This window comes from Euprymna scolopes, chromosome 21 (assembly GCF_053919585.1).
Source record: "Euprymna scolopes isolate OS-2025 chromosome 21, ASM5391958v1, whole genome shotgun sequence".
Classification (NCBI taxonomy): Eukaryota; Metazoa; Mollusca; class Cephalopoda; order Sepiida; family Sepiolidae; genus Euprymna; species Euprymna scolopes.
The window spans coordinates 11,314,079-11,328,505 of NC_136502.1; the positions used below are offsets into that span (position 1 = coordinate 11,314,079).

Consider the following 14,427-nt stretch of genomic DNA (forward strand, 5'->3'; position numbering starts at 1 on the left):
GTCGACATTTGTCGTTGTAGTATGTTTGTTTGTTCTTGTTGTGCCTCTAAAGTTTTTTGTGTTCTTTCTTGTTGTTGTTGCAGCTGTTGCTGTAGCTGTTGTTGTTGAATTTGTTGTTGTTGTTGTTGTTGCGCTAAAAATTGTTGAGTCATTTTTGTCTGTTCCTGGATGCTAAGGCTAGAGCCTTAGTTAACTCTGCTAATTGTTCCATGTTAGCTTCTAGTACAAAAATGTCTTTTCGAATTCTACACAATAATTCCAAAGAAAAATCGTAAATTTACGTATTAGTAGCAATATGCAGACACAACACGTTTCAACAAAGTTCATCCATAGTAATTCAACAGGCTTTGTAAAATAATTCTTTTTTTTTTTTTTTTTTTTTTTTTTTTTTTTCAACAACGTAAGTTCATACACAAAATATTTCTTACTTCCCACGACAAATAGTTCCAATTATTTATATAAAGGCAATAACAAACAATTAATTTTCCAAAAAAAAAAAATATATGGCTGCCGTTCCCACGTGGCATAAAATGGTACAATAGTCGTTGTATTTATATTTTTTCTTTCGAAACTCGTAATCCTTTAGTGTAGTTTCGAATTCAACTTGCGACCATTTTTTTTTTTTTTTTTTTTTTTTACTTGTCAAAATAAATATAAATTCCACTTTACCTTGAACATGTTTCTATAATTTCTTGTGAGTTCTTTACGAAGAAAAATCCGTACTTTTCGCTACTTTAGGTAGGAAAAATTTTTAAATTCATTGACGCACGTGGTCAAAAATCCTTGTGTAGTTTGTTTTTTTCGTAAAACAAAAAATCCTTGCATTGTACACAGTCCTTGGTACGGTAATTTATCTCTGTTAAGAGAAAGAACATCCTTTCGTCGCCATTGTTATATTCCTAAATACTTAGGAAATAAAGACAAACGTGAGTTACACCGAGTGGTATGTGTAATGGGGTTTATTTATAATACAGAAACGTAAGGCTGCTCGCCTAAGGTAAATAGAAGTACATAGTAACAAGTATGGGGAAGAAAGTCTGATAATCAACACGTAAGACTATCCGTCTTACTGCGACTGCTTGTCTGCCGCTGTCTGCCCAACAGTCCAATATATATATACAGTTTGTAACCGGTGTATAGCCAGTTATGTTCCTTCACAACAGTTTAATGCTTTGCAGCCATCGTCCAGGGCTTCTCTCATTACCAGTGACAGACTTTGGTCATCTAAACACTGTATTAATTCCGCAAAGACAGTTGCGTTCTTTTCAATGAAGTCTGGGTCGTTTCTGTTTTCAGGTTGTGTTTGAAGTACTTTGTGTAGCTTTTGGATTCGTAGATATCCTAGAAATTTAACTTGCCACAATTCGAATTTTGATTCGGATCCATCGAAATAAAGACGCACGCTGGGCGCATAACCTCTAGAAGTGTAAGCCATGTTTAGTTTCAGAAACGTTTCAGATGGTTCGTTGTTCTAAACAAGTGTTGAGAGGTGACTGGTTTGCAGTAGACAGAACAGTTTCCGATGGTTCGTTGTTACACACAAGTCCTGAGAGGTGACTTGTTTTCAGTAGACAGTTCCACAGAGCAAAATATTCTTACCGTGTCGAGACGGAAAAAAACATGTGAAATTGCTCCAGAAAAGGTTTAATATTTATTGAAGCAATTCTGGTTTCTGATTGGTTGGTAGCAGAACGTGAATTAATTCGATTTGTCAGTTCCTAGCAGCATCGTTTATAAATAGAATCGTACGACTGTGTGGGATTATACCCCATTCTTGTTCCAAAATATTGCAACAGTTAGCTTTTAAAGAGTTAATGGTTAAAATTAATCATTATTGTTAATTGTTTTTATTGTAAAATATTGTGAATATATCTTGTACAAATAAATAGTTAAGCTATTCTTATATATTACTTGTTGCGTGTTGTCTAATCTGCCTTGAATATCAAGATGAGGTCATCACCTTCTTAGCCAGAACACAACTTCAAGAGGTTATCCTCAGGGGATGAAGAACAACCAGAAAGAAAAGCCACACCGGATTCCAGGTATGCATTCACTCTTTAAAAAAAGACTTCTAAGTAACTAATACGACCCATAGTGCATTATAAGTTGGTCACACTAGTGACCGGCGCATAGTGTCACAAGATAACTTTAAGAGGAAATCTTATGATGGTTGTGCTTATTTTTTTTTTTAGTTGCCATTGAAAATGGAAATGAAAAAAAAAAAAAATGTTTTTTGCTTCAAGTTAGAAAGAAATTACAAGTCAGACTCATCCGTACTTACCAATATATCTTTGGTACTTGTCACTTCAACGCCAGGAAGCGATTGCTAGTAATAATTGTGTGAGAAAAGCCAGTGACCAAAAAATTGCTAACATTAAATCAGTGCATCTCAATATAACTTGATCGTTATATGCATTATTAAAATACTATATATAATTATTAAAATACTATATATAATTATTAAAATACTATATATAATGATTAAAATACTATATATAATGATTAAAATACTATATATAATGATTAAAATGCTATATATAATGATTAAAATACTATATATAATGATTAAAATACTATATATAATGATTAAAATACTATATATAATGATTAAAATACTATATATAATGATTAAAATACTATATATGCATTATTAAAATACTATATATAATGATTAAAATACTATATATAATGATTAAAATGCTATATATAATGATTAAAATACTATATATAATGATTAAAATACTATATATAATGATTAAAATACTATATATAATGATTAAAATACTATATATAATGATTAAAATACTATATATAATGATTAAAATACTATATATGCATTATAAAAATACTATATATAATGATTAAAATACTATATATAATGATTAAAATACTATATATAATGATTAAAATACTATATATAATGATTAAAATGCTATATATAATGATTAAAATACTATATATAATGATTAAAATACTATATATAATGATTAAAATACTATATATAATGATTAAAATGCTATATATAATGATTAAAATACTATATATAATGATTAAAATACTATATATAATGATTAAAATACTATATATGATGATTAAAATACTATATATAATGATTAAAATACTATATATAATGATTAAAATACTATATATAATGATTAAAATACTATATATAATGATAAAAATACTATATATAATGATTAAAATGCTATATATAATGATTAAAATACTATATATAATGATTAAAATACTATATATAATTATTAAAATACTATATATAATGATTAAAATACTATATATAATTATTAAAATACTATATATAATGATTAAAATACTATATATGCATTATTAAAATACCATATATAATGATTAAAATACTATATATAATGATTAAAATACTATATATAATGATTAAAATACTATATATAATGATTAAAATACTATATATAATGATTAAAATACTATATATGCATTATTAAAATACTATATATAATGATTAAAATGCTATATATAATGATTAAAATACTATATATAATGATTAAAATACTATATATAATGATTAAAATACTATATATAATGATTAAAATACTATATATAATGATTAAAATACTATATATAATGATTAAAATACTATATATAATGATTAAAATACTATATATAATGATTAAAATACTATATATGCATTATAAAAATACTATATATAATGATTAAAATACTATATATAATGATTAAAATACTATATATAATGATTAAAATACTATATATAATGATTAAAATGCTATATATAATGATTAAAATACTATATATAATGATTAAAATACTATATATAATGATTAAAATACTATATATAATGATTAAAATACTATATATAATGATTAAAATGCTATATATAATGATTAAAATACTATATATAATGATTAAAATACTATATATAATGATTAAAATACTATATATGATGATTAAAATACTATATATAATGATTAAAATACTATATATAATGATTAAAATACTATATATAATGATTAAAATACTATATATAATGATTAAAATACTATATATAATGATTAAAATGCTATATATAATGATTAAAATACTATATATAATGATTAAAATACTATATATAATTATTAAAATACTATATATAATGATTAAAATACTATATATAATTATTAAAATACTATATATAATGATTAAAATACTATATATGCATTATTAAAATACCATATATAATGATTAAAATACTATATATAATGATTAAAATACTATATATAATTATTAAAATACTATATATAATGATTAAAATACTATATATAATGATTAAAATACTATATATAATTATTAAAATACTATATATAATTATTAAAATACTATATATAATGATTAAAATACTATATATGCATTATTAAAATACTATATATAATGATTAAAATACTATATATAATGATTAAAATACTATATATAATGATTAAAATACTATATATAATGATTAAAATACTATATATAATGATTAAAATACTATATATAATTATTAAAATACTATATATAATGATTAAAATACTATATATAATGATTAAAATACTATATATGCATTATTAAAATACTATATATAATGATTAAAATACTATATATAATGATTAAAATACTATATATAATGATTAAAATACTATATATAATGATTAAAATACTATATATAATGATTAAAATACTATATATAATTATTAAACTACTATATATAATGATTAAAATACTATATATAATTATTAAAATACTATATATAATGATTAAAATACTATATATGCATTATTAAAATACTATATATAATGATTAAAATACTATATATAATGATTAAAATACTATATATAATGATTAAAATACTATATATAATGATTAAAATACTATATATAATGATTAAAATACTATATATAATGATTAAAATACTATATATAATTATTAAAATACTATATATAATGATTAAAATACTATATATGCATTATTAAAATACTATATATAATGATTAAAATACTATATATAATGATTAAAATACTATATATAATTATTAAAATACTATATATAATGATTAAAATACTATATATAATTATTAAAATACTATATATAATGATTAAAATACTATATATGCATTATTAAAATACTATATATAATGATTAAAATACTATATATAATGATTAAAATACTATATATAATAATTAAAATACTATATATAATAATTAAAATACTATATATAACTATTAAAATACTATATATAACTATTAAAATACTATATATAATGATTAAAATACTATATATAATGATTAAAATACTATATATAATGATTAAAATACTATATATAATGATTAAAATACTATATATAATGATTAAAATACTATATATAATGATTAAAATACTATATATAATGATTAAAATACTATATATAATTATTAAAATACTATATATAATGATTAAAATACTATGTATGCATTATTAAAATACTATATATAATGATTAAAATACTATATATAATGATTAAAATACTATATATAATTATTAAAATACTATATATAATGATTAAAATACTATATATAATGATTAAAATACTATATATAATGATTAAAATACTATATATGCATTATTAAAATACTATATATAATGATTAAAATACTATATATAATGATTAAAATACTATATATAATGATTAAAATACTATATATAATTATTAAAATACTATATATAATGATTAAAATGCTATATATAATGATTAAAATACTATATATAATGATTAAAATACTATATATAATTATTAAAATACTATATATAATGATTAAAATACTATATATGCATTATTAAAATACTATATATAATGATTAAAATACTATATATAATGATTAAAATGCTATATATAATGATTAAAATACTATATATAATGATTAAAATACTATATATAATGATTAAAATACTATATATGATGATTAAAATACTATATATAATGATTAAAATACTATATATAATGATTAAAATACTATATATAATGATTAAAATACTATATATAATGATTAAAATACTATATATAATGATTAAAATACTATATATAATGATTAAAATGCTATATATAATGATTAAAATACTATATATAATGATTAAAATACTATATATAATGATTAAAATACTATATATAATGATTAAAATACTATATATAATGATTAAAATACTATATATAATTATTAAAATACTATATATAATGATTAAAATACTATATATGCATTATTAAAATACTATATATAATGATTAAAATACTATATATAATGATTAAAATACTATATATAATGATTAAAATACTATATATAATTATTAAAATACTATATATAATGATTAAAATACTATATATAATTATTAAAATACTATATATAATGATTAAAATACTATATATGCATTATTAAAATACTATATATAATGATTAAAATACTATATATAATTATTAAAATACTATATATAATGATTAAAATACTATATATAATGATTAAAATACTATATATAATGATTAAAATACTATATATGCATTATTAAAATACTATATATAATGATTAAAATACTATATATAATGATTAAAATACTATATATAATGATTAAAATACTATATATAATGATTAAAATACTATATATAATGATTAAAATACTATATATAATGATTAAAATACTATATATGCATTATTAAAATACTATATATAATGATTAAAATACTATATATAATGATTAAAATACTATATATAATTATTAAAATACTATATATAATGATTAAAATACTATATATAATGATTAAAATACTATATATAATGATTAAAATACTATATATAATTATTAAAATACAATATATAATGATTAAAATACTATATATAATGATTAAAATACTATATATAATGATTAAAATACTATATATAATGATTAAAATACTATATATAATGATTAAAATACTATATATAATTATTAAAATACTATATCTAATGATTAAAATACTATATATAATGATTAAAATACTATATATAATGATTAAAATACTATATAAAATTATTAAAATACTATATATAATGATTAAAATACTATATATAATGATTAAAATACTATATATAATTATTAAAATACTATATATAATTATTAAAATACTATATATAATGATTAAAATACTATATATAATGATTAAAATACTATATATAATTATTAAAATACTATATATGATTATTAAAATACTATATATAATGATTAAAATGCTATATATAATGATTAAAATACTATATATAATGATTAAAATACTATATATAATTATTAAAATACTATATATAATGATTAAAATACTATATATAATGATTAAAATACTATATATGATTATTAAAATACTATATATAATGATTAAAATACTATATATAATGATTAAAATACTATATATAATGATTAAAATACTATATATAATGATTAAAATACTATATATGATTATTAAAATACTATATATAATGATTAAAATGCTATATATAATGATTAAAATACTATATATAATGATTAAAATACTATATATAATGATTAAAATACTATATATAATGATTAAAATACTATATATAATGATTAAAATACTATATATGATTATTAAAATACTATATATAATGATTAAAATGCTATATATAATGATTAAAATACTATATATAATTATTAAAATACTATATATAATTATTAAAATACTATATATAATGATTAAAATACTATATATGATTATTAAAATACTATATATAATGATTAAAATACTATATATAATGATTAAAATACTATATATAATGATTAAAATACTATATATAATGATTAAAATACTATATATGATTATTAAAATACTATATATAATTATTAAAATACTATATATAATTATTAAAATACTATATATAATGATTAAAATACTATATATAATTATTAAAATACTATATATAATGATTAAAATGCTATATATAATGATTAAAATACTATATATGATTATTAAAATACTATATATAATGATTAAAATACTATATATAATGATTAAAATACTATATATAATGATTAAAATACTATATATAATTATTAAAATACTATATATAATGATTAAAATGCTATATATAATGATTAAAATACTATATATGATTATTAAAATACTATATATAATTATTAAAATACTATATATAATTATTAAAATACTATATACAATGATTAAAATACTATATATAATGATTAAAATACTATATATAATGATTAAAATACTATATATAATTATTAAAATACTATATATAATTATTAAAATACTATATATAATTTGCAAGATCAACTCATCTTAACTAATTCTTTTATTTTCTTCATATCAAAAATGTCCCTCACAGTCAATATGATATTCACTTTTATTTTGTCATTTTTTTTTATTTGATTCCATTCAAAATAAAACCACTTTCTGTTTTGTTCTGTTTGTTGGTTCGTCTGTCAGTATTTGTATGTGCATTACATCTTTTTTATGGAAATCGCTCCAGACAAGGGATAGAACCACTTGATGTAAGGAACTAAAAATAAATACTGTACTATAATCCTGAAGAGGCTTATGGTCACTCAGATCCTAGATAAATCCAATAGTCAATATCAGCAAAAATTCAATGGTAAACCCTTATCCTCGAGTGGCCTTCAGGCCTTGATAAGTAGTGATTCCCAAGTAAAAAAAAAAAAAAAAAAACAAGAACAAAAAACAATTATTGCGAGAATTCAAATGAATGTACAACAATATAAAAAAAAAATCATATAATAAAAATATGTGGAGATTTGTCACTCCGATTCCAGGGAACACCACCTGTTGTTGCCAGTGAGCAATCACTAATAATAATTGATGTGAGAACAGCCAGTGAATGTAGAGGACAGAGCTAATTTGTAAAATCGTTTTGGCGTCTATTTTCTTACTTCGAATTGCTTACAGATTCGTCAAGTATGTTTAGAATTTGTGGTGTCCTTTCGGGTCTGACGCCTTCGGCAAATTCGTTGATTATCTACAAGCTTTGTGCTAGCCATGCAAGCATCAATGCGTGCGCAAGTTCTGATCAACGAAATTAATATCACATCTTGAATGTCTTCCAAAAACAGATAATGTAAGACGTGCAGAATACATTTGTTGCCAATGCTTAAAACACTTCCACAGCAAAATATCACATTTATAATTACTTTATTTTTCTCTGTGCATATAGTTGAGAAATTAAAGTTTACAAAATGAATAATTTCAAAAACTCAAAGTGGATATATGAATATTAATATTTTATAAGACAATCCTAACCAGATGAAAATGCTCAATATAAGCAGGAAAATTTTTAACTTGTATCATTTATGTATAAAATTTTTTAATATATTTAATATATTAATAAATTTTTAATGTATATGATAGAGAGAGAGATAAAATCTATATATTAATCTCACTGCTGATGCAATTCTCTATCTATATAAAAGCCAAGTACGTCCAAGGATGGAACACTGCTGCCATATCTGGGCAGGAGCTGCTAAAAACAGCCTTTCCTGCCTTGACAGAGTACAAAATAGACTTCGTGGCTTAGTGGGGGATGCCCTTTTCTCTACCCTGCAACCTCTCTCCCACAGAAGAGACGTTGTGAGCCTATCCTTGTTTTATCGTTATTTCCATGGCAGGTGCTCGTCTGAACTCCAATCTCTGGTCCCCCCTCGCATATCTTTCACGAAAAACACCCGTCTAGCTGAATCCACTGTGAAAAATTTTCCCCACTCTTTATCTGTGCCTAAATCAAAATGTAGATTCCATGAACAAAGCTTCTTTCTTAGAACTGCACGCCTGTGGAACTCTGTGTTCCATCTGCCTGCTTCCCACCTGACTACAACCTAGATGTCTTCAAGTCCAACGTAAACAAATTCCTGATGAACCGCCCCCTTAAGTGAACACTTCATTAAATCTCCACACTAACGTACTGTACTTGCAATAACCCTTATCCCTGAGTGGCTTCCGGGTCTTGATAAGTGGTGTCTTCCGGGTAAAAAAAAAAAAAAAAAAATCATAGTAACTTTAACATACGTACATGTGTCATGGTTTCCAGATTATAAATTATTCGATCGGGAGATCCTATTTATTAAAAAGAAGGATAGAATGTGATAAAATACTACGAATATTAGTATATTGATATGATAATTTAATGTCTGTAGTATGTTATCACCTTCAATCCTCCTTTTTAATCAATAGAATCTCCCGATCACTAAAGACGCAGTGTAAAAAAAAAAAAAAATGAAAAAAGAAAAAAATAGCAATTTTGCTTTTGGGTCGTACGTGAAACTAAAATATTCTTGGTCTTCTGACTCGGATCTAAGGGTAGTATCTGTTCAAAGATGGTATAATGATATCGTAGGGTTTCCGTTCGCACCAGACGCCTATACCATGGAAATATGTCACAGACTCTTATATGAACATTGAAGATAAACCATAAGAACCAAATATATTCGGACACTACATTAACCAAATTACTTAGATGAATACTTTTAGTTTTAACAAAAGGACTGCAATAATACCACGGCATCATAATATATTATGCCTAGCCGTAATATATTACATACAAAAGATGTCACTGGGGAATTTCCACAGGTCCCACAAGTAATTATAAATATTTACATATATATATATATACATATATTTACATATATATATATATATATATATATATGTATATATACATATATATTTACACAGGGATTATCACTTATCAAGGCCCGAAGGCCACTCGAGGATAAGGGTTCATGGGTATACATTAGTCAATGTGATTATAGCATAGTAAACATAAGTAGTGGAAATTTTGTAAATTGGATTACTTAGAGGAATGGTTTATGAAGAACTTGTTTACGTTAGACTTGAAGACAATCAGATTGTAGTCAGCTAGAAAGCAGGCAATCGGAATGTGCAGTTCTAAGAAAGAAGCTTTGTTCATGAAATGAACATTTAGGTTTAGGCACAGATAAAGAGTGTGGGAAATTATTGATAGTGGTTTTGGCTAGACAAAAAATGTGCTTTGAAAATGGGTGGAAACAATTGTATAAAAATGTTTTTTTTAACAAGAAATTCAAAATATATATATATATATATATATATATATATATATATATATATATATATATATATATATATATATATAATGGTTTTAGGTAAATCAGACAGTTATGGAGGGAAGACACATGCTATGAATCAGTCTGTCCCCTCAATCTCTCTCTGCTACATGCCACAACCCCATTGTCAAACTGACCTTTTTATGTCAAAAAAGAATGTGTCATTTGTTATTGAAAACACAGCTATACACTCATCCGCTGTTGAAAACAGTCAAAAGTTGTGGTTTATACAATTAATTTGAAACACACTGCGATGTAATAAATTTCATAAAGCTTTTCTTCAATAAATAAATCCTGTAACATATTATGGTGAAATATATTTATAGCAATCACATATAAATAATGAGATAAATAGGCTAGATCTACAGCTGATGTACTGATTGTAATATCACACAAGAGTAGTGAATCTCTTGATAAGTGGTTTTGTTTCTAAGGCAATTGCTCTTGACATATCAAAGATTTTGATAGGATATGGTCTAAAAGTCTACTTCGCAAGATGTCCACCTATGGAATAGCTGGAAATGTCCTTTCAATTATTAAATCCTTTCTCTCTGATCGATTTATAAAAGTAGTCGTTTATGGGCAGAAACCATAAGATCAATATCAATGCTGGTGCCCCGCAGGGTTCCATTTTGGGCTCAACTTTCTTCCTGATCTTCATTAATGATCTCCCTAATCACATTCTTAGATCAATTCTAGACATTTATGCAGACGACACTACTATCTATGGGAACACTCCAAAAGTCGACAACAACTAAGATTCTTCTCTCCTCTGACCTTGAGAATGTGGTACAATGGGGAAAAGGTGACTGGTTAATTTTAATGCATCTAAAACCAAGCTTCTTTCTTTTCATCATCAATGCTCTGACCCCTAACTGGCCCCAATTGAAATGAATGGCTCTCGTCTTGGGAAAGCACCATTTCTTGATAAGTTTCGGAGACTGACATTCACTTCTGATTTGAAATGGAACACATATATCAAATCCATTGCCAAGATCACAGGGAAATGGTTGGATCGTTCTACTGCTCCAGTAGATATTTCACTGCCGATGCAATCCTCTACCTGTATAAGAGCCAAGTATGTCCTAGGATGGAGTACTGTTTCCATATCTGGAGAGGAGCTACTCAGAGCATCCTCTCTTGCCTTGACAAGATACAAAACCGACTTCATCAGCTGATAGGTGATGTCCTTTTCTCTTCTTTGCAGCCTCTGTCACAAAGAAGAGACATTGCCAGCCTCTCTCTGCACAACCGGTATTTTCATAGTAGGTGCTTGACTAAGCTTCACTCTATGGTTCCCTTTGGTAAATTTTTCACGGCAAACTCTTGACTAGCTACAACAACTATCAGCAATTTCCTTTACTCTCCATCTATGCCTAAATCTAAGAAAAAATTCCATGAACAGATTTTTTTTCTTAGAACTGTTCATTAGTGGAACACAATACCATAGAGCTGCTTTTCGACTGACTATGACATGGTCGTTTTCAAGTCCAATGTGAACAGTTTCCTGAAGAGTCATTATCTAAAATAAATTATTATCAAATTTCCATAATAGTATCCATTAACACTTATTCTTGAGTGGCCCTCAGACCTTGATAAGTAGTGATGATGTATAAAAAAAAAACATTCGAGATGGGCACATTTGCTGATGACACAATGCTCAATTTTTGACATTGTCATCTTCAAGTCCAATGTAAACAAGTTCTCATTAAACCATCCTCGTAAATTATACGAAATTTCAACTACAAATGATTATCACACTACGGTCCCAATGACTACACTACATTAACTCCTCCTCCAGGCCTTGATATGTGGTAACGCGTTTGTATAAAAAAAATTATCAATCATGGGGCAAATATCAGTAAAGAAAATTAAAACAGAGTCGCTTACCTGATATATAATTTCTGATGCTGATAGCAGATACATGACTCTCTTTCTACTGACGGTTTTCTGCCTATCTACAGTCTTCTCCTTTGCAAGAATCATATTTTATTCTTGGTAGTTCCTTATGTTAAATGGCTTCATGCTTTGCTGTAATCATTTTCATTAAAACGAAAAAAAAAAATACGAAAACATCCAAATCTACTGGTCTGCTTTTCAGCTGACTACAATATCATCGTCTTCAAGTCCAATGTAAACAAGTTCTTATTGAACGGTCCTCGTAAATAATCACAAATGATTATTTCACTACTGTCCCAATGATAACAATGCAGACATTAATCCTTATCCTTGTAAAAAAAACAAATTAATTTTGCTTCCTCAAGACAGCTACCTAAATCAGTCTCTGCCAGGGCCATCTTACGATTATGACAGCTTGATTTGCCAACAATGTTCTGTGATAAATAGCATATAGTTTCCTCTTAATAGTAATGCACAATTACAAACAATGGGGGAAAATATTAGTAAAAAAAATGGAAACATACAGCTGCTTACCTGATATATAACCTCTGAAGCTGCCTGCAAATGCATGACCGAAGTGGGGCCCCTCTGTCCCAAATCAATCTCATCTCCAGCCTGTGACTCCCTTCCGATTTCTGCCAGGTGAACATCTCTGGTCACATCAAGCTCGTTGATTCTCGTCGAAGGGATGTCCACGCACGAGCCCGCCAAAATTGAAGGATACATCAATTGTCTCTGTTCGCACTTGATTGAACAATTCCCTTCTTTTCTGTGCGTAATATTTTTACGGTTGCTGAATCTGAGAAAACAAATTGAGATGACAGCCGTAATAATCACGGACAGCGTCACAGCAACCGATACGATAACGATCAAAAAATCCAAGTAGATCTTTTCATCGGCCTCGTTGGTATCTATCTGCACAGCGTTTATCGTATCTAACGTCTTGTTGCTTACCGTCAATATTAGTATCAGCGTTGTCGTTGATGACAATACTGGGTTGCCGCTATCCTTGACAGCAAACTCCAGTTCATAGGACCCGGCGTCCTCTTGCGTGACTGTCCGCGTGAAAGATAACAAACCGGTGTAATGGTTGATATTAAAAAGCTGGTTGTCGTTGCCTTTGATTATTTGAAATTTTAGAAAACCGTTCTCACGACCGTCATTGTCAAATGCCCGTAATACCGTGATATTTTTTGTATGATGGGGATAATAAACTATATCCATGAAGTATGGATTTATGCTGGGGAAAGTGAAATATGGGGCATTATCATTTTCATCTCGGACTTCCACCACAACGTCAACAGTGTTGTTCATGGATGTCCGTCCGTTGTCTTTTACCAGAACCAGAAACTTATATACCTCTTGAAATTCATGGTCGAGCGA

At 24.8% G+C, this 14,427-nt stretch overlaps 1 protein-coding gene across 3 annotated transcripts in view; it reads right to left on the bottom strand.

Annotated features, from left to right (window-relative positions):
• Nucleotides 1–14,427, bottom strand: part of LOC145241988 (protocadherin gamma-A4-like) — a 249,983-nt gene that overhangs the window by 21,526 nt on the left and 214,030 nt on the right. For all 3 annotated transcript variants that reach the window (XM_080104866.1, XM_080104868.1, XM_080104867.1), the window contains one exon: nucleotides 13,579–14,427. This exon is cut by the window's right edge and continues 1,639 nt beyond it. In XM_080104866.1, coding sequence (XP_079960992.1) covers nucleotides 13,579–14,427 — 849 coding nt within the window. The remainder of the gene's footprint in view (nucleotides 1–13,578) is intronic.